Below are 21,966 nucleotides of genomic sequence, written 5' to 3' on the forward strand. Positions count from 1 at the left end.
GACGTTTTAAAAAATTTCCAATTTTCAGCATAATCATCATGATGAACATCAGCGTAATGCTGAGATAATAAGCAATTTTTGACAAATTTGATCCTTTTGTTGCTTGACCGAACTGAAAAACCATCCTGGCATGTGACACAAATATGTACAGCAATATAAACAGCGTAATTATCAGGACATAAACAGCTGTGGATTTCCTGTCATTGACATTTAAAATATTTAGTGGAAAAAATCCAAAAAATTTACAAATATTTAATAGTGGCTGAATTGACAGCAAAATATCCTTCATTGTTTTGGTACGAATAATGATTGACGACTGAATAGGATCGAGAAGGCATTGAGCATGATGAGAATTTAAACTTTTGAATTATTGATGCTCAATTAGTCTATGTCGATATTTATATTGAATTTGGTAATAATTTGACAATAATGACATAATTGTCTAGACTCTAGGCTGGAAATTTGATGGTAAAGGGGTACGAAACAATGCAAAATTTGAGAAAATTCTAGATTTTTGAACCTCAAAGGGTGCAAAACTATGCAAAATTGTAGAATTTTGAACTCTTCAAAGACGGTGCAGAAACTATGTAAAATCTGAAAAAGGGGTACAAAACTACGAATATTTTTTCATATCACATTAAAGTCGACATCAACTTTATATTTATTAATACTAAAATTGAGAATACTAATTGAACATTTGTACAACAAATCTATTTCCAGCAGATTCAACAACTTTCCGACAATCAGCACTCAAGTCCGTTTCCTTAATCCTTAAAATCTTTAATTTTTTGGCATGAAACTTTAAAAATTCAATCAACCATTCAGCATGTGTGCAATGAACGATCGTCAAGTCTTCAATTTGATTATTTTCAAGCTTAAATGGTCGATCGGCAGAATATCCAACATCCGACAGCTTCAAGGTCCGCACAGACGGAATTGAAAATTCAGGAACACAACAAAATTCAATTTCAAGTCTTTCAAGTCTTTTAAGCTGCTCAATTTGAATTAAATCTCTTTTAAATCGAATCCATGTGATTTTGAGACTTGTTAAATTTGGAAAATTTACAGCCCAACTGCCAGTAACTTCATATCCAATTGTCAGTTCCTCAATATTATTCATCACAGTTGGAAATTCCTTTCGAAAAAACATTTCAAAAATTTTTAATTTTCGAATAAATGGAAAATTTTGTAGTAATTTAAGGACATCCTGTTTGACCTCATTCAGTTCAACTTGCTGTAAGGAACCACGATGATTCTGCAGGAAGTTCTCAAGTCCATCACAGTCATCAGAATATTTATCTAGTGTGAGCTTCGTGAGACTAAAATTCACATTATTAAGGACATCAGTGCTGAAAATTGATGAATTTTTGTCAGCATCATGCAACGCAAATGACTGCAAATCAGTCTGTGCCTTAATAAACTTCCGAAGTGTCTCACATGATGACGAAAATCCAACAATTTTCATCTCACGAACTTGACAATTTAGTAAAATTTTAAATATTTCTGTCGATTGAAGTGTAAAGTTCCGATAATGTAGAGTATGTAGACACAATTGTGGCAGTGGCTCCTCAAAATCCTCATTTTTATAACTGATTTTATTGTCCTTGACTAAAAGATTCTTTAAATTTACACAATTTAGTAAAATTTCCTTTAAAATTGCTGCATCCATGCTTAAACAGATCACTTGAAGTTCCTTCAAATTATCAGAAATATCAATGAAAATTTCACGATAAAATTTTACAGCACTTCCTTCTAAATAAACTTTTGAGTACTTTCGATATCCCGTCCATTTAAGGATCTGATTTTCAGCCACAAAATGCAGTTCGAGATTCGCTGTCAGATGTAAATTTTCACTAATAATTTCATTAAATAATTTACAAGTCTCTGTTAAGGCAATAAGGCTATTTGATGGCAGTAGATTAAAGATCTCAATAATTAGTTCCTTTGGCAGTAAGTCAAGCATGTCGAGTATATTTTTGGACTTTCTTTTCTCTTAATTTTTATCTTTAAAGATAACTTCAAAATGTTTACAAAAATAGAGGAACTGATGGGAAAGTAATTGTGTTGGTGGACAGAAGTTGTCAGCCCCTCTGAAGATTAAATTGCGGGAATATTTGAATTTTTTTGAGTTTTATGCAACAAACTTAAAGATTCTCAAACTTTTGTTTAGACAGGCACTGTACTCGTATAGATCCAGCTTCCGATGAACTCTAAATGCAGGAATTGTCCCTCATGTGCCTTCGCTAAGGAAGTAAGTAGGTAAGTACTCGAATAGAATATATTGATTCATCTGTAGCAGTCTTATTTCAGGTTCTGAATCATATAGAACAACTGGGCGGTCAAGTGTCTTAAACATGGTTAATAGACGTGATCAGGCATTGATTGTGAGGGAATAGGGAGCTTGAACCCACCAGGAGACCGAAACCCGACCCCATATCAGCTCTAGGGACCAAAACCCAACTCCCCACCCGCCTTCTTACATACACTCATGTTGCCAAGCAAAATGCATCAATATAGTCAGTCTATGGATCAAAATAAAATGAATTCCGAAGAATTCCTGTATTCGATGTGTTGAAACGGACGCTAGAGCCCTTAACATCCAAAACTGTCAGAAGGTTTTAAGGATATAGCTATCTTAAAGCAGTCTCTACCCCAGGAAATGGCCCCTCGTGTGCCTCAGTCACTTATGAATTAAAATTGATCTCTGTGTCTCTCAAAATCGACAAAATCGTCCACTTTATAAGACATTCTTAAGATTAGACTAACCCTGGTCAAGTCCATAACCAAATATCTACAAAATATCCATTAAAATGCACATCCAACTGCAAATAAAATTAATTTTTTATTAATACCTCACGACTTTTCGATTATGCAATCATGACCGACTTCAAAAGTCATATCCATAAATTCAATTGTCGACCAAACTCAATCACTCGATAATATTAAGTCAGTCAGTCTACACCGTAATGGCTAAAAAAGTAAAAAAGACACGTTTACAGAAATTAAAGCCTGTTTTTCAGTCAATTTTTGTGGCTGTTGTTGGAATTTACGTGGCTTTTTTGATCTATAATGTTAGGGATAAGATCAAGTTTGACTTGGAGCCACAGTCTGAGGAACTAAACTCATCAGTTGGCGATACAGAAGTAGATAATGAAACAGCCATCAATTGTACAGTCGACAAGCCTAGAAGACCTAAGTACTGGTTCTATATGGCACGTCAATACATGTGGATATTCTTCTCAGTCGATAATGTCTTACGTCGTCTTGGTCTTGAGAAGATAAATGTTGAAATAAAGCATGGTGAGCCAGTGACACTCGATTGGGATCTGTTATGGAGTTACGATTATCACAATGAGATTCCATTGGATTGGAAAAATATTAAATATCATCAAAGGATTAATCATATTCCGGGTAATTTTGTGCTTACTATGAAGGATAATTTGGCTGTTAATACAGACTCAAAATACATCCCAAAGGGATTTAATGATACTGAAAAGTTGAAGGAATATGCAGCAAAACATCCAGAAAAGCGATTTTTACAGAAATTATGGAGCAATCGTGGAATTTCATTGAGAAAAGTTGAGGAAATGAATTTTAAAGTTTTTGGACCTGGATATAAATATTTTGGACAGGAATATATTGAGGATCCATTACTGATTGGTGGACGGAAGTTTGATTTTGGTGTCTATGTCCTTATATCCTCTGTCAGTCCACTAAGGATCTATATCTATGAAAAAAATGTCCTTATTCGTTTATGTGCTGAAGACTATGACAGGAATAACTACACAAATGTCAATACTTATGTCATTTCGGATGCCTGTGCATTTCCATGGGAGATTGATGAACTTTCAGTTTATTATAATCAATCTTATAGCTATAAAGAGGCAATGAATGCATATTTGACTAAAAATGGATATGACGTCAGTCGAATTTGGACACAAGTTGATGATTGTATTAGGGAGATTGTGGTGTCGAAGGAGGACAACTTTAAGTATTGGGTGAGTTGAATGGATGTAAGGGATAAATGAACAAGACTGGAAGTAGGGACAAAATAATCAAAGTTAGTTCATCTGAGATCCAGCTTAGCTAGGTGTGACTGTGCTTCATGAGACCAATCCATTCCCACCTCCTTCCATGTCCTGTTCCTACCTAGCATCCTATGTTCCATTACCGTTCCTAGAGTGCCTACAAAATTAATTTAAATCTCACTTACTCAAATCATTTTCAGTTGCACCGCTACGCTTTCAAGCATACATTCTTTGAACTTTATCGCTTTGACTTTATACTCAACAATAATCTGGACTTGTTCCTTATTGAAGTCAATCAAAGTCCAAATGTGAATCCGTCAGCTTTATTATCCAGAGATCAGAGACTATTCGAAAATCTTCTGTATAATGTATTTACTCTTATTGGAGTTGGTCATTATATGCCGAAGGAGGACTTTAGATTTGGGTGAGTAGGAATTTGAGTATGATGGTGTTTAAGGTAAGGTCTGACTCAAGCAGTGCTGCTGACATGACTAGCTGTAATTAGCCGTTTATAAGAGCTTAATTAGAGAATGGGTTGGGGGGTCAATCCTTCCTCTTTTTGGAACAATTTGTTCAATTTTCATCAATGTCCCAACCTCATCTTCTTGTGATTAAAGCCGTCAATCCAAGCCACATAGCTGGGTGAAGTCAAACGAGGCTCTCTGTTTATTACAGCATGCATTATCCTAGTGTCCTATTCCTAGTCATTTTTGTGATTTTCTGACAAAATTTTCTCAATATCCCCAGCAATGTTGAAGTCGAAGCCATGATAGGCCACGAAGAGAGCTGGACAGTTCTACCAGAAACATGCATTAATAAGCCATGCAACGAGACATGTGACGCCAATGATATTTGTCAATTATGTCTCGGATGTATGAACAACAATCGACGACACGAACTTCATTTGGCATATCGTGAAACTAAAAATCGTGGTGCAATGAAACGTGTCTTTCCAGCACCAGCGGTGAGTATTTGATTGACATTACTGTCCAAAAAATGTAATTTAATGTAATGAATTTTCAGAAACTAATTGAAAATATGGATGCAAATTATTTAAATACATTGAATGATGATAATAAATGGTTGACAATGTGGTACATCGAAATGTGTAAAAAGGATGCTGATTTTTGCTAGAATTGGATGTGTGTGTAGCATGACTAGTGAAGATAAAGATTGATTTTGAATTATATTTATTGATTTTTGTGTAGATTTCTTACATAATTTTGAATATTAAATATTTAAAAAAATGGAAAAAATTAAGCTTTTAAGGCAGAGGTGGGCAACTTGTGGTGCTAATGTGTCTAGTATTGAGATGTCCATCACTGTTCCAAAATATTACTTTATAATCTCACTTTTCTCTCCCATTTTCCCCCTTCTAACCCCCTTACCTTCCTATACCGCTTTGTAGTTTTCCTATCTCCTTCACTATGAGGGGTACTATGAGGGAATAGTACCGGGCCCGTCCCTCTCCCATCCCCTCTTCCCTTCCTCTCCCGCCCCGTCCCCTTTCTATTCCTTATTCCCTTTCTATACCACCCATTCCCTTCCTATACCGCCCCATTCCCATCTTATACCGCACTATCCCCTCATATCCCCCTTCCCATGCCACCCATTACCTCTCCTATCCCTCCTTCACTTGAACATTCCAAAAAACAATCCCACAAAACTCACATAAGGGTGATAACATTCCGTATAAATTATGCACTCATCCATAAAACCAAATCAAATAATTTCACTCGGTTATCAGCTCTCTTTTTTTTACAAACGGAATCATATTTCCGATACTGATGATATCAACAAATGATTTATTTTGGGGTAATTTATCTTATCACCATTAAACCTTATCAATCTCACATTTTTTTTTTTAGATTTTTTTTTTGTTGGTAGCCAGTTTTGTGTTTACTGTTTTGTTAAGCAGGCTGTGAATTGTTGACAATAATTTTGAGAAATTGCGAGGGTCACTTAAATTGCAGAAGTAGCCCTGGGACTAACCCCTTGATGAATTATTAACGTTTTAAGGAACTAGCAATAGAAAATTGAATATGAATTGTGAAATCAAATTTCTGAAGAACATAAACGGTGTGTTTTATGCGGGTAGTCTACTTGAAGGGACTGTTGAAATACATTTAACAGAATGTGTCAAAATAAATGGTAATTTATGACTCTGCAGTGGCATAGTGACATCCTGGAGAATTTGCCCTTTCTACCTACCCTTTGCCTACCCTCTCCTACCATCTCCCTACTGCCTGTCTCCCTACCCTCTCCCTACCTTCTCCTCTACCCTCCCTCTCTCAGACACTCACCTCAACCCTCAGACATATCCTCTGACATGAACCATCCTTCCATACCTCCTACCCTGACTAGCATTTTTGTTTAATTTGACGTTTCACTTAGCCTTCCCTAAGTTCTGACCTCACAGTCATAAAGTCATATCCTACTTCTCATAAGGTTCTATCCTATCCTCATTAAGGTGAGCCCTCCCCTACCCCTCTATATTCCCCAAACCCCCCACTGACTCTGCAATTGCTCTAAACAATCCAAAACATTATAAGCATTCACATTTTTCAGCTATAATCTGTAAAATCATCGGTTTTGCCAAATGTGAATGGAACATTGACATATCCCGATATAATCTACAAAAGTACTCAAGTCGTGTTGACTATCTAAACCATAAAATAGCTATTATCGATCCAAGTAGCGATGGCATTGAACTCACATCAAGTCTTAACAACTTTGATTTTTCATTCGAACTTCCGTCGTCACTTCCGACATCATTTAAGTCAAAGTATGGAATGATAAAGTATAAAATTCAAGTTGATTTGAAGTTTGAGAGTTTATCAAAATCGGAAATGTTTTTTGAACTTCCGTTTATCGTCATTTGTCCAATAAATTTGAATGAAATAGCACCAGGACTCAAAGATCCTGTTCGACAGGAATTGTCAAAGTCATTTAATTTTAATATTGCATCTAGTGATATTAACTTGGTTGCCGTCATACCACAAGGTGGATATGTTGTTGGACAGTCAATTGAAGTGCTGATTCAGGTTGAGAATCTTGGTAAGACGAGGGTGAAATACTTGAAAATATCATTGAAAAAGGTGGTTCTGCTTACTAGGTAAGTTCATAGTTTCGTACCCCTTTGGGTTCCAAATCATAGTATCAAACCCCTTTTTGGATTTCCATTCATAGTTGCTTACCTTTTGGTTCTTAATTCATAGTTTCATACCCCTTTGTGTATAAATTCATAGTTGTATACCCCTTTTGGATCTAAATTCATAGTTGCACACCCCTTTTGGATCTCAACTCATAATTTCATACCCTGTTGGATCTCAATTCTTAGTTTCATACCCTTTTGGGCCTCACTTCATAGTTGCATACCCTTTTAAATCTCAATTCATAATTTCACACCCCTTTTCTCAACTACTTCCAGCCTCAAACCAAAGAATCAACAAAAGAAAGTCTCAGAAAATGAAGTAAAAGAAGTAATTTATCATGAAATTCCACCCAAAACAAATCGAGACTTTCTTCGTGCCATTTCAATTCCTCCAGTTCCACCAAACATAGAAAATTGTGAAATCATTAGTGTGACATATGAACTTAGAATTAAGGCAAAGACAATCGGATGGAACAAAAGTCCTGTGCTGAAAATTCCAATTAAAATTGGAACAATTCCGATAATGAATCAGAATGTGTTGCTTGAGGATAGTTGGCATAAAAAAGGCGGTAAGTTATAACACAATAGCATTGAATTGACGAATGTCTAAGTTTGAACTTTTGTAGCACTTCCACCTACGTACGAGGAAACATTCCGACTGTCATCGACGACGGATTCATCGAGTGATGAGGAATAGCAGGCGTGTGTTTAGGGGAGGAAGGGGCAAGGGTTAGGAGCAGGAAGAAGGGGGGAGCATGGGGGGAAGGAGCATGGGGAGCAGGAGCATTGGGAAAGAAACTAGGGGAAGGACCAGGGGAGTATGACAACGGAGGAGCAGGGTATGTGAGCTTCTGACTACGATCATGAGGAACAACATTCGAATTACTAATGACATGTTCAACTAATTTATTTCAATTAAATAACACTTAATCAAATTACTTTTTAATAATGGAAACTATTTTGTATAAATTAAGGCTTAATATTCAGCTTCTATTCAGTTTTTAATAAATTTTGTACTTGAAAAATCAAACTTCCCAAAAGATTTTCATTAAAATGAATCAAAAACTGTTCACAGTTGCCATTTTTGGATTATTCGTGACTTACACATCAGCTAACATATCAACCACATCAACAGCTAAACCAGGAACAACAGCTACACCATCTGGCAACTGGAATGAACTTCTAAAGCAACTCAATGCCACCTTAGTTGGTGTCACAAATTCAAATATGAATGGAAAGCTCAGAATAATGCAGGAAATTGCTGATGATGCATGCACAACATTAAAATTGACAACACCTTTAAGTCAATTCCAAATTGCTGTTTATGTTGAGTCTGCTGTTGCTAATCTAACTGATACTGTTAAGGATAATGCGAGATTCTTCCTGACAAAGGTTTTGAATGACGTTGTTGCATGTAAATCTTAAGAGAAATGTGTAATAAAGTTGTAAGATGGGGGAGGTTGGTTGCTATAGACTTGGGGAAATGGGTTACTGGGGTGTCTTGTCTACTAAGCTGTGCATAGACAGTCTCATTGGGTATGCTAAGACAAAGTTGGTTAAGTAGAATTATTTATTAACTAGGGTTAGGGAATGGTTAGGATTTGGATGTATGTACCTCAGTCTAGATGAAAACAAGGCAGGCATGTGTTCGGGGGGTATGCCCCCTGAACCCTCCACGCCCCCTCTTACTTTTTTGAAATAAATTCTTCAATTTTCTAGAGCTTTTGTAGGCAAAAATACCGAATGTAGCCCTAAACAATTGTGAAACCCTCCAATGCAACCCCTATTCCCATAACACATAGCGACCAACCCCCTGGGGTATCTTAAACTTGATAAAATAAATTTTTATTAAAACCAAATTAAGAACTATAAAATTTGACAATTTTTACTATAAAAATCAATAAAAATGAATTATTTAATTTAATTGTTGAATTTTTGATATTAATTTCAATATATTGAGTACGATTTTCAATCTTATCAGGTCCAATAAACTTGTAAGTAGCTCTAAATCCAGTTCCATCCAGTTTATCATTGCTCCGGAATGTCACACGAAAATATTTGTTGTCTGATTTCAACTTAAATGAGTGATTAACCTGAAAAATTGGAAATGAATTAATTTCAACTTTTTAACCCCATCCTTCCCCTTCATACCTTGCCACAATAAAACTTTAATTTTCTATCACGTGATGGAAAGTTAGAAAATTCAACCGAATCACTAGATACGTCGTCACCGTAACATGGAAACACACCTTCAACGTCAAAATATGAGAATAAAATCTCAATTGTTTCATCATCATTACCATGGAAATAGTAATTGCATTCTATATTAATTGGATATATGCCGGGGAAATTTGGTGAACTGAAAAATAATAGAAAAACTTTTAGTTATATAATTTTCAATATTAGTTGACTTGTGATGTTCGCTGGGGTTAGTGGGTTGGGTAGGGTGGGAGGAAGGATAGTAGGATAGGACGTAGGATAGGAGTAGGATAGGAGGTAGGATAGGAGGTAGGATAGGAGGTAGGATAGGAGGTAGGATAGGAGGTAGGATAGGAGGTAGGATAGGAGGTAGGATAGGAGGTAGGATAGGAGGTAGGATAGGAGGTAGGATAGGAGGTAGGATAGGAGGTAGGATAGGAGGTAGGATAGGAGGTAGGATAGGAGGTAGGATAGGAGGTAGGATAGGAGGTAGGATAGGAGGTAGGATAGGAGGTAGGATAGGAGGTAGGATAGGAGGTAGGATAGGAGGTAGGATAGGAGGTAGGATAGGAGGTAGGATAGGAGGTAGGATAGGAGGTAGGATAGGAGGTAGGATAGGAGGTAGGATAGGAGGTAGGATAGGAGGTAGGATAGGAGGTAGGATAGGAGGTAGGATAGGAGGTAGGATAGGAGGTAGGATAGGAGGTAGGATAGGAGGTAGGATAGGAGGTAGGATACAGGTAGGATAGGAGGTAGGATAGGAGGTAGGATAGTAGGGAGGTAGGATAGGAGGTAGGATAGGAGGTAGGATAGGAGGTAGGATAGGAGGCTAGCATTAGGGTAGGTAGGAACAGTAAGTAGACAAATACATCCATTCCTGTTGTACTTAACGAGCAGCCGCTCTAGTCATTAATTTACATCATTAACATGCTAATTAAAATCATTTATAATTACTCACTTAATGACACCAATTTTAGTTTCATTTGAATTGTAAATAAAGTCACATTTGTCGTCAATCTGCTTGCCAGACTTGATGCCGTAATCTGAAATTTAAAGAATTTAATATGAATTTTCAGAATTGGTATCGCTCTTAAAGGAAGGGGACCCTCAAAGTGGAATTCCAGCCAGTTCCAACTTACTTCTTATGAATGCAAATTCCAATTTAAATCCACGTGCATTTTCCAATTTTCCACCATAAATACCACGAAATTCAATTTTCATCTTATTATTGTATGACAATATTGGTCCTGGCAGTCGATGTAATCCACATAGTAACTGAACTGGTTGATATTTATCCTTAATGAACATAAAAAGCTATTAAAGTAATAAAATAGAAATAGAATTTAATTTAAAGCACATCACAGTCATATCCAACATTGTAAATCAAGTTCAATGTCAACAGAATAGAATTCAATTACCTATCATCAGCACCTACCTCAACCGTATCCGAGTAATAACATTCTGTGTGATTTCCGGTTAATGAAAAATCAATAAAATTCAATTGAATTCTCTCGTTTGTCCTTCCGATAAACTCAAATTTACAGACTGTCTCGTTTGGATAGTTTGATGGATAACAAGGACTTGTTATGATGCCATCTGATTGGTCAATTGAGTTGAAAATTTTGTTGCAATCTGTACGAATGTGATGGATATAAAGAAAAAAATTGAGTTTTAAGTTTAGGATACGGTAATCAATGATGTGACCCGAACAGCACATGGCATGTTAATTGGGTAAAAATTCGGGATCATGCTTGTGTGACTTGATGTCGGATTTTGATCAAATCGGAAGCCTAGCAATGGGTTTGAACCGAATTTAGCATCAAGTCCGAGTCACGATGGCCTGCGACCTGATTTGAGTCTTATTCAGCATCAAGTCGGAGGTACGTCACCCTTGAACCGAATTCAAACCGAACCCAGCATCAACCTAGAGCCACGACACCCTGTCCAGTATCAAGTCAGACTCTCAGCTGTCTGCAACCTGATTTGAATCAAATTCAGAATCATTTCTGAGTCTTGGCTGACTAGAACCAAATTTTTGATCATTAAACTGTTCTGTGTCATTCGGGTGATTCCATATAGCAATCATGTGATCTCTTCATATGATTATTCATTATCCACTCCACATGATGGAAGTTTTTAGACTATGATTTTAGCTTTTATCGTCATCCAAAAAAATGTACAATATTGCAGTATCATATGGTAACTGAGATGATTATATGGAAGGTCATGGTTGATATGGAAACATGATTTGAATGACATTAAGTGACAATTGTTGACAAAATCATTATTATGTCTGCAATTGAATTGTATTTGAAGTAATTTAGTCAATTTTGGATGGGATTTGTTGTACTTCCTGGTATACTTTTAATTATGGAATGAGTTATGTGCATAGCAAGGATCAGACAGTATTGAGTCATTTGCTTAGCACTTAATGGATATAGAGGAGAGTCGTGGGGGTTCTGATTCTGAGTTTTATCCCCAATATATCCCGAATAGCACAAATTGACTAATCGATTTTAAATTCCAGGGTCAAGTTGTCGTTACTCTGACTTGGTGCTGGATATAAAGGGCATATTGAGGGGTTTGAGGGTCAACACCAAGTGTAGATACAGTCAATCTAACTTTGGGTCTTGATTGTAAAGACTTTGATATTTTCCACATTTATTACTTTTAATTTTATCCTTTTCACACTCTCCAGCTACACCCAATTCCACATCCACTATTAGCATCAACAGCAAATTTAAAATCAACTGCGCCTTTTTAGTCATAATAAAATAATTTATTTCACATTTTTTAGCTTCAACAGTTTAAAGTTCGCACGTCTGTACTGAATAAAATATAGAATGAAACTAATTCTGATGATATACGTGTGGTGATGTTGTAGCAACAACCAACTGTTGCGCAGATGAATAAATGTGTAATAATGATACAAATGAAAGAGTTATGCTTACTTGATGTTGGGGAACGGGAAATTCTGGGAAAGTACAGACTCCTATTGGTCTTGGTTCCGTCTCGGTTCTGTCTTGGTTCCGTCTTGGTTCCGTCTTGGTTCCGTCTTGGTTTCGTCTTGGTTCCGACTTGGTTCCGTCTTGGTTCCGACTTGGTTTCGTCTTGGTTCCGACTTGAGTCCGTCTTGGTTCCGACTTGGTTCCGTCTTGGTTCCGACTTGGTTCCGACTTGGTTCCGACTTGGTTCCGACTTGGTTCCGACTTGGTTCCGACTTGGTTCCGACTTGGTTCCGACTTGGTTCCGACTTGGTTCCGTCTTGGTTCCGTCTTGGTTCCGTCTTGGTTCCGTCTTGGTTCCGTCTTGTGCAAGTGGAATCCAGCGATAGAGTCAGTTTCAGGCGGCTGCTAAGAGAGGCTGTGGACCACAATTGAGCTGTACGACCAGCAAAGTAATTAAGTAAGTAAGAATATCCAAATTTTCCAATGAAAACGTTTCCAAAATTCATAAATTTATTGACAAAATAAAATTTTAGTGCAAATTTTTTTCCCATTTTTTTTGTCTACTCAGTGCATATTAAGCCATAATAATTAGGTTAAATATCCGTAGGTCATCAACAGCCACAACAACAAAAAAAGTCCTCATTAAAATGAAATTTATGCCTTAATTTTTCCAGCTGCTTTCTTTGTTTCAATAACAAAGTCCTTAAAGTCACTGCACTTCATGAATGATGCCTTCCATAATTTACAGACCTCGTCAAGGAACTTGTTGCATTCCTCCAATGTATATTGGTGTGGATCATTTGTAATCTTCTCCTTAACGAATGCTTTGAATGCATCAACAGTTCCATTAAATGAATTGGCATCATCAGCAACCTTCTTGATCATATCCTCTTGTGACTCACATGATACGATGTAGATGAATGCTGCGATAAGAACTGCGACTGCGTACTTCATTTTTTTAAGGCTGATTTGTTGTAGCTACTGTAATAGTTGAATGATAACTTGATAATTTAGTAGTTCTGGTTCCACATTTTATACTGTTTTTGGCACATGCGAATGATGTAATAATTTCTTAATTTGATTAACTTTTTCTATGGTCAATTTGGCGTGTGATAATTTTGAGCATTTTTAGCGCATTTTTGAAACTTGTTTTCAAAACACTTTGGTAGCCTTGAATAATGCACTTTGTTCGTTCGTTCGTTCGTTCGTTCGTTCGTTCGGTCGGCTGTTCGGCTGGAACGCGAGATCTCGAAAACTAGACATCGTAGAGAGCTCTAGTTTGTTTTAATAGCTTAGTTCTATCGAGTTATTGGGTTATCGGTCATTTAGAAGTTTCAAATCAACGCATAAATACTATAATTAACAGTTTTTCATTTTCATTTACAACAACAACAAAAACAACAACACGTTTTTTCATTGTTTTACAGTGTTTTTCAATGTTTCGATGTTTTTACAGTGTTTACTGAACAATGTTTGAATTTTTTTTGGTGACCGTTATGAGGTTTGAATTATGAAAATCCGTTAAATGATGAAGTTCTTAAATTTTTGGAAGTTTTACATGGATCTTGTTTTTAAGATCTGGAAGTGACCTGGATCTTACTGGATCTTAGTTTTTGGTTGGGAAGTGACCTGGATCTTACCGGATCTTGGTTTTTAGGTCTGGAAGTGACTTGTTAATCAAATACTGATCGCTGGGACAAAAATGCGCTTAAGTCCCTCGATCAATAACACGAGGACTTTTGTAATTTTTTACCTAGGTAGTCACAAAAACTGTTTGATGGATTGACGTAGATTTCATCTAAATTTGACACTTTGATGATAATTTGAAGGTTTTTCCTTGACAGACAATGAAGAAGCTAACAATTATTGGAATCAGACGAGTCAGCAAGCCAGGAGAGAGAGTCAGCAAGCCAGGAGAGAGAGTCAGCAATCCATGACAGTGTCAGCAATCCAGGAGAGAGTCAGCAAGCCCGGAGAGAGAGTCAGGAAGCTAGGAGAGAGTCAGCATGTCAAGAGAGAGTCAGTAATCCAGGAGAGAGTGTCAGCAATCCAGGAGAGAGTCAGCAAGCCCGGAGAGAGAGTCAGGAAGCTAGGAGAGAGTCAGCATGTCAAGAGAGAGTCAGTAATCCAGGAGAGAGAGTCAGCAAGCCAGGAGAGAGAGTCAGCAAGCCAGGAGAGAGAGTCAGCAAGCCAGGAGACAGTCAGCAAGCCAGGAGAGAGAGTCAGTAATCCAGGAGAGAGAGTCAGCAAGCCAGGAGAGAGAGTCAGCAAGCCAGGAGAGAGAGTCAGCAAGCCAGGAGACAGTCAGCAAGCCAGGGGAGAGTCAGCAAGCCAGACCAAGAGAGTCAGCAAGTCAGGATAGAGTCACAAGCCAGGAGAGAGAGTAGCAAGCCAGGAGAGAGAGTCAGTCAAGCCAGGAGAGAGTCAGCAAGCCAGGAAAGAGAGTCAGCATAAAAAAACTAAAGTCATCAAGTATGCAAAATAAAGGTTGCCCATCACTGATTTAGACACCCCAAATAACAGTTACTAAGCTAGTCAGTCAACCGCAGTCAATCACATTATATCATCATTCTATTACTCAATGCCTGACGTCAAATTACTCTTTAAAAAAAACATCCAAAAACTGTTTTTGTTGTACTGTATATAATGAGATCACATAAGCTATTCATGACAACCTTAATCAAATTTAAATGCTCATAAAAAAATTTATTCATTAATCAACTTAGTCACAATATAAATCCACAACAATTAAGCTCCTTTCCGTGCATTAATCTGCTTATTGGTAAAAGCCTTAAAGTCATCGCCACTCATAACTTTACCATTTAATTTACTTGCAACAGCATCAATAAACATTTGAATTTTTTCAGGTGGAAAATTTGGTGCCATATCCTTGCCATGCTCCTTATCCATATTTGAGATTAATGCCTTCTCAAGCTCATCACGACTTCCACTAAAATTATTAATAAAGTCAGCAATGTGATTGATTTTGTCTTGAATTGGTGGCGGAATTGGCGGTGGTTGGGCTGAGATGAAGTTGATGATGCAAACGATTGCGATGACTGATGTCTTCATGATTATTGGATTAAGTATGACTTGACAGAAGTTCAATAGTTGAAACTATGATGACATTTGTTGATTCCAATGGCACCTTTTATACTAAAAAAATTTCCAGTCATAATTGACGTTAATTTGGTTAAATATTTCCGACCGTACTAAATGCTTAATGTGATTAAGATTAAAATAATGAATGCCAAATTTAATTGCTGGCTGTAACCTTGAAACCTTGAAATGAGACATCAATAAAGGAGCTGTTCACTAAATGTGGAACTCACTTGGATGGGGTTAAACCCTCCATGGTCTACACATTGAGGTTGATTCCTTGAAAGACCTTTTATAGTACGATGTGAATACATTGAGTTCCTATCCAATATGCTATTTCCAAAGAGATCGGAAATCAAGACCGGAAACTGACTCTACCGCAGGCCACTTACCATATACCAATACCCCCATGCCCTTCTAGGTGGGGCACAGTTTATAGAACATCTGTACATTGATTCTTTTGTGCCTGTGTTAATCCTTCTGGTGCTTTTGAGCATCGATCACGAATAGCAGCTTCAAATTGATCATCATTTCCACTGAATGTATTCACAAAAGTTGCAGCTTCTCTTGCCATTTTTTGAAAATCTTTTGGACCTGGTTTGTTGCCAGCATGAACTACGACGATTAGGACAATGATGAAAATTGCAATGAATGACTTCATGTTGATGATTTGACTTTAGAAGTTGAAGGAAGACTTGGAAGAGCATTTGAAATGTGGATGAGATTTATAGGATGTGCTGTGGATTATTATAGCTTGTTTTTGGGACTTGAAAGTGGCAATTGCACTTTATTTGACATTCAGGTCGCTAAAATCATGAATCAGACTTAAAAGTCAACCTTAAAATTAAAAGACATAAAAAGTTACTTTTGTGGATGCAGATTAAATATTTTATTTATTTTTGTTCAGATATTTGTGCAATTTTTGTTTCTCCCATTTTTCACTTAGTTCCTAAATCCATGTGCAAAATATTGAGAATATCCATGAAAGTTTTGCCGTTTCCGTCATTAAAATGGACATTTTTAGTTCAGCTTACTTTGTTGCTGGTGCTGGTAAGCAGTTTGACTTAACAGCACTTGTAAAATCAGCACAAGATATTTTAGACGTGGCTGTCAATTGCTTGCAGACGCCATCACAGAAGTCATTGATGAACTGTGCTGGATATTTGCCAGATTCATTTTTTGCCATATTTCCAATATCTCCTTTTAAGTTAGTTCCGGAATAATTGTTGATAAAGTTTAATATTGCTGTGACTGCATCGGCTGGTGCTGTTTGAGGTGCTGTCGATGCTTTCTTAGTTGTTGTTGTTCCAGCACTATAGACTGATGAGATTAAGGCAAATGCAATAAAAGCGATGAAAAATTTCATTTTTGATGATTTGCTGCTGTTGAGGAACTGGATGAACTGGATGTCAAGTCTGTGATTCCATTGGAATTATTTGAACCTTTTATACAAAACATTTAGGTGCTGAAAATCCCAAATTAATGCTTTCAAGTCATTCATTAAATTTCGAGTGACTTGAAAGTTGTAATTTTGGACTTAAAATTGTTGGTTTTGTGGAACTAAAAAAAATTTGGACTTAAAATGATTATTATCAAGTTTTGAGGTTGACTTTTAAGTCTGATTCATGATTTTAGAGACTTGAATGTCAAATAAAGTGCAATTGCCACTTTCAAGTCCCAAAAAAAGCTATAATAATCCACAGCACATCCTATAAATCTCATCCACATTTCAAATTCTCTTCCAAGTCTTCCTTCAACTTCTAAAGTCAAATCATCAACATGAAGTCTTTCATTGCAATTTTCATCATTGTCCTAATCGTCGTAGTTCATGCTGGCAACAAACCAGGTCCAAAAGATTTTCAAAAAATGGCAAGAGAAGCTGCAACTTTTGTGAATACATTCAGTGGAAATGATGATCAATTTGAAGCTGCTATTCGTGATCGATGCTCAAAAGCACCAGAAGGATTAACACAGGCACAAAAGAATCAATTTAACAATGCTGTCTGTGAGCTTATTAAGGCTAATTCTGACTATCAATGTGATGACTTTAAGGCTGCTGTTGCAAATTGTTAAAGATAAAGTTGATTTTTCTCCCATTTTTTGCACTAAAAACTGAAATAAAGGATTTATAATGAGCATTAATTAAGGTATTTAGTGGATATAAGATAAAGGGTGGGGGGTAGGGGGTAGTTGATGACTTATTAGGGTAGTTTGACCCCAAACCAGCTTCACAATGATCATTGCCCCCTCTAACGGCGAAATATCTACAGCATGTGTACGCTACCGACGCTACCGACTCTACATGACCTAATTTGTTAATATTTTGAGCATGTCAAAGCTGTCTAGCTGTTTAATTGTCTCTAAACGACACCAGACTATGAACAAACAAGGAACACGCTCATGAGTATTGTTTGTTTGGGAACGGCATTAAATCAAGGCATGCAAGTAGTAAAATCGCTTGTTAAGCCTTATATAGACCAGGGGTGGACAACCTTTGTGTCGCGGCACACTAAATATTCTTTAAAATACTATGAACCGAATGCCGTGAGCAGTTTCGGTCCAGGCTTACTTCCATGGCGTTCCGTGATCAACAAAAGGTTGAGCACCACTGCTTTTGACAAATATTGTTAAGAAAGTCGTGAAATAAAATTCAATAAATTTAATTTTTATTATTTTTTCATGTCCATTTCGGCCCATAAAGTGACATGAATTGTAAGCTATATCCACTAATAATTTCAGTTCAGCTATGAAGTTTCTAGCAGCAATTTTAATTCTAACATCATTAATTGCTGTAAATTGTATGCAGCATGACAAATTAAGAGCATTAATAACTGACATTGCAGACTCAATTAACAATTTTAATGGAAATTTTGATGAATTAAAAAGTGAAATTATTGAAAAGTTTGAGCACATTCAAGGTCCATTTAAGCAGTCACAAGTGGATATGTTTATGATTGCTACATGCACTAAATTAACGACAAATCTTATAAATTGTGATCAATTTAAGAAAATCGTTAATGATGAGCTGCGGAGTGGGAATAAGATTATATTGTGAGTTTGTTGGATGTGCCAATTGGCATCAAAATACCAAGAACCAAGGAATTATCAAAGTTTATTAAAATTGATCAAAATTGAATAAAAAGCTATAAATGTACAGAAAATCAAAAATGCCATTTGAATCCTTGCAAAACTCAGATTTGGCTTAGTTCCTTTCCTGAATAGCATACAGGCACATAGCGTAAGAATTCACGACTGGACTCTGAGGCCGGTTTCTTAACCTACCCGGGATATCGCACCGTATCCGAGATATCGTACCGTACCCGGACAACCACGGATCATCATTGTTCTAAGCATACGTCCCATTACAGCATACATCCAAATTTAACTCAATTCCTCAATTTCCAACAGCAAAAAAAGTCTCTAAAATCATGAATCAGACCTCAAAACTTGATAATAATCATTTAAGTCCAAACTTTTTTTAGTTCCACAAAACCAACAATTTTAATTCCAAAATTACAACTTTCAAGTCACTCGAAATTTAATGAATGACTTGAAAGCATTAATTTTGGATTTTCAGCACCTAAATATTTTGTATAAAAGGTTCAAATAATTCCAATGGAATCACAGACTTGACATCAGTTCATCCAGTTCCTCAACAGCAGCAAATCAAACAAAAAATCATCAAAAATGAAATTTTTCATCGCTTTTATTGCATTTGCCTTAATCTCGTCAGTCTATAGTGCTGGATCAACAACAACAACAACTAAAAAGCCATCCATCAGGTCCATTTTAGATGCACAAATCAAAGAAGTAGCTGCAATCATCAACACCTTTCCAGGAACTGCTAAAGACTTAAAGGACAGCATCTCATTCGCAATTAATAATCCAGGACCTAAGGAACAGCTGACATTCTCACAAAATGATGTTAATTACTTCTGTACTGGAACTTGCTCACAAATGTCAACAAAATTAATTACATGCACGGATTTCACGACTTTGGTCAATACACAAATGTTAAAAGCAGGAAGAATTTTGAATTAAATTGGGGATAGTCAGGATGGGGGAAGGAGGACGTGCTTATGGATTTATGGAACGTTCAGATCATCAACGCAGATTCTTCAGAGCAGATTGACTGCTAATTTTGATGTAGGACCCCTAACAGGCAATGAGCATGATTTTATGATACCAAAAGATCACAGGGTGAGAAACTATGCAGGATAGCCGCAGTATCCATACAAATATCCCCAAATATCGTCAAGTACCGTCAAGTAACGCTATGCTGCCTAGTTTTTCAGCCTGAAGAAGACATCTACGGTACCTAAAAGTTGTCTCTTTGCCTGTTAGGGGACCTAAGGTAGACTCACAATCAATAGTCAAATTTTATCTAAATTTCAAGCTTTCTAGCTACACAAATTTATTAATTTTTAAGTACATCATCCCTTAATCCACTCATTATCTTATTTCTGGGGCTGATTCACTCCGGTGGTGGTACGGAACGGTTTGATAAGGTCCAATAAGATCAAATAAGGTACAATAAGGTATAGGAAGGTCTACAATAAGGAACAATAAGGTCTAAAAGGTCCAATAAGGTCCAATAAGATCAAATAAGGTACAATAAGGTACAGATACACCTCTGGTACGGCACAATGGCCACACCAGGTATCACAAAGTTGTATATCCGTCCCGTACCAATGCTGCACCTATACCGTACCTTCATATCACCAGAGAAATCATCCCCAGAAGCTCGAAGTCGACTCAAATTTCACATGAAGAACCTGACTCAAGTTGACCATTCCATCCAAATTCTGAGTCGACTTCAAGCTCCATCTTCCTTAATATCTTCAATTGTGCATGAATTGCCAACCAATAAATTTGCATCAAGTGCCTTAAAACTAAGTCTTTTAATTTTTATTCCTGACTATCGTCCAGTTGCTCTCCATTTTTGGATTAATGTGTCTGCAAACTTCCTAAAATCATCAATCGTGATTATGTCATCTTTTGTCAATTTCCTGGCAACGGAATCAGTGACTTTTTTGTAATTCTCATTGCTGAACTCATTGACTCGAATGCCTTTCATTTCCATATTAAATTGTGCCTCAAGTTTTTTAAATAATTCATCCTTGGTTCCTTTAAAGCCTTTAATTGTTGAATATATTCGTGCTGCACATTCTTCGGGATTTTTTGTTGTTGTTGGCATGTTTGGGGATGTTGTTGTTGTTGTTGTGGTTTGTGGTTTGATTGGTGATGGAAGGATTGAGATGATGATGAGAATGGAAGTGATTATTGTTGTGGATGGAGGCATACTTTTGGAGGTTAAGTTGATTTTTCGACAATTTTTGAATTTTTTGAATTTTTTTGACAATTTTTGACAATTTTTGAATTTTTTGAAATTTTTTGAATTTTTTGACAATTTTTTTGACAATTTTTTGAATTTTTTGGAATTTTTTTTTTTGAACTTTTTGAATTTTTAGACAATTTTTAAGTTTTTTGACAATTTTTGAATTTTTCGAATTTTTTGACAATTTTTGAATTTTTTGACAATTTTTGAATTTTTTGAATTTTTTGACAATTTTTAAATTTCTTGACAATATTTCAAACTTTTTGAATTTCTTGGCAATTTTTGAACTTTTTGAACTTTTTGAATTTTTTGACAATTTTTGAACTTTTTGAATTTTTTGACAACTTTTGAATTTTTTTTTTTGAATTTTTTTTTAAATTTTTCTTCGATTTTTGATGGATTTCCTTTAAATTCCTTTTCAATTTCCGACAAGTTCACCTCAAAATTCTCAAAATCACTGCCAACATCGTCTATGCAGTTCCATTAATTTTATACAATTTTACATCCATAAAAATTTGTGGCATTTCTTGTGGCTTTAAATAAAATTGAATAATTTGATCTCATTAAGCATGATTTATGCAGAACATAAAAAAAGTAAGTTCCATAGATTTTGCATATACAAGACACAAAATTGGAACTAATTTTTGTGTTTATAGACCGAATAGCTGATATCCGACAAAAATTTGTAATTGATTTGTTTACGATTTATATGAAAATTGAGAAATAATTTCAAGTTCATGGAACTGGTTTTTTTTCTAACAATTCTAATTGAGCATGCCCAGCTGGATATGCCTCTGCCTGAGGGGAAATTGGGATGATTCAAAGTCAGACTCCTAAGTTGACCTAATTGACATTTGTGTTCCTGTCCTGATGTCAGTTAATACATCGCCAGACTAAACTATGTGCCATGATAAGGACATTAAAGGATACAGCAAAAGCCTGTCCAAAACACATTGCCTGAAGGGTGACAGTCCAACAATCAGACTAGCTTATAACCAACGATTACCGGAATAGACTTGAACAAGTTTATTGACTGACTTTGAGCTCTGACTTAAGGTAAATACAGTCAAGTTCTAAGACATGTTGCTTTTGAAGCACTTTGAAGGATGCTCGGAAGCCAGCTTTAGGGGTCATCTGAGAGAGGTCATGGAACATACTTGGTCTGTACGGTCAGTATCTATATTATAAACACCCAATTCC

General features: G+C 36.3%; 3 protein-coding genes and 1 long non-coding RNA gene across 5 annotated transcripts; 3 read left to right on the forward strand and 1 right to left on the reverse strand.

Annotated features, from left to right (window-relative positions):
* The first annotated feature begins 2,966 nt into the window (after positions 1-2,966).
* Positions 2,967-4,456, forward strand: LOC139097997 (probable tubulin polyglutamylase ttll-15). Its single transcript, XM_070650080.1, has 2 exons — positions 2,967-3,998; positions 4,229-4,456. The coding sequence occupies exons 1-2, from the start codon at positions 2,967-2,969 to the stop codon at positions 4,454-4,456; spliced, it is 1,260 nt and encodes a 419-aa protein (XP_070506181.1).
* Positions 4,457-5,936: 1,480 nt separating this feature from the next.
* On the forward strand, positions 5,937-8,212 carry LOC139096828 (arrestin domain-containing protein 2-like). The gene is made up of 4 exons (XM_070648587.1): positions 5,937-6,179; positions 6,597-7,143; positions 7,459-7,751; positions 7,809-8,212. Exons 1-4 carry the CDS (start codon positions 6,071-6,073, stop codon positions 7,877-7,879), a joined length of 1,020 nt encoding a protein of 339 aa, XP_070504688.1. The 5' UTR covers positions 5,937-6,070; the 3' UTR covers positions 7,880-8,212.
* Positions 8,213-9,011: 799 nt separating this feature from the next.
* LOC139096838 (suppressor of lurcher protein 1-like) lies at positions 9,012-12,425 on the reverse strand. Of its 2 annotated transcripts, XM_070648605.1 has the most exons (7): positions 12,050-12,425; positions 10,817-11,013; positions 10,521-10,695; positions 10,340-10,424; positions 9,483-9,541; positions 9,334-9,431; positions 9,012-9,275 (listed from the first exon to the last, which is right to left on the reverse strand). In XM_070648605.1, the coding sequence occupies exons 1-7, from the start codon at positions 12,147-12,149 to the stop codon at positions 9,042-9,044; spliced, it is 948 nt and encodes a 315-aa protein (XP_070504706.1). In that variant the 5' UTR covers positions 12,150-12,425; the 3' UTR covers positions 9,012-9,041. The 2 variants fall into 2 exon arrangements, with proteins under 2 accessions (XP_070504706.1, XP_070504699.1); XM_070648598.1 differs by having other exon boundaries at positions 9,334-9,541.
* A 6,642-nt stretch (positions 12,426-19,067) lies between these two features.
* Positions 19,068-20,320, forward strand: LOC139096890 (uncharacterized). Its single transcript, XR_011545010.1, has 2 exons — positions 19,068-19,936; positions 20,018-20,320. It is a non-coding gene; the product is annotated as an uncharacterized lncRNA (long non-coding RNA).
* Positions 20,321-21,966: the final 1,646 nt, after the last annotated feature.

Source organism: Chironomus tepperi, unplaced genomic scaffold (assembly GCF_022539635.2).
Source record: "Chironomus tepperi strain 1889 unplaced genomic scaffold, CSIRO-AGI_Ctep_v1 contig_34, whole genome shotgun sequence".
Classification (NCBI taxonomy): Eukaryota; Metazoa; Arthropoda; class Insecta; order Diptera; family Chironomidae; genus Chironomus; species Chironomus tepperi.

Bases quoted from the DNA above. Each gene is read 5' to 3' on its own strand.
- LOC139096828 (XM_070648587.1), top strand. From the start codon at position 6,071: ATGAATTGTGAAATCAAATTTCTGAAGAACATAAACGGTGTGTTTTAT. The intron at 7,144-7,458 runs GTAAGTTCATAG...AACTACTTCCAG, and splicing joins AAGGTGGTTCTGCTTACTAG to CCTCAAACCAAAGAATCAAC. The intron at 7,752-7,808 runs GTAAGTTATAAC...GAACTTTTGTAG, and splicing joins TAGTTGGCATAAAAAAGGCG to CACTTCCACCTACGTACGAG.
- LOC139097997 (XM_070650080.1), top strand. From the start codon at position 2,967: ATGGCTAAAAAAGTAAAAAAGACACGTTTACAGAAATTAAAGCCTGTT. The intron at 3,999-4,228 runs GTGAGTTGAATG...AATCATTTTCAG, and splicing joins AGGACAACTTTAAGTATTGG to TTGCACCGCTACGCTTTCAA.
- LOC139096838 (XM_070648598.1), bottom strand. From the start codon at position 12,149: ATGACTAAAAAGGCGCAGTTGATTTTAAATTTGCTGTTGATGCTAATA. The intron at 11,014-12,049 runs GTAATAAATGTG...ACATTCGTACAG, and splicing joins TGAAAAGGATAAAATTAAAA to ATTGCAACAAAATTTTCAAC. The intron at 10,425-10,520 runs GTAAGTTGGAAC...TTTAAATTTCAG, and splicing joins GGAATTTGCATTCATAAGAA to ATTACGGCATCAAGTCTGGC.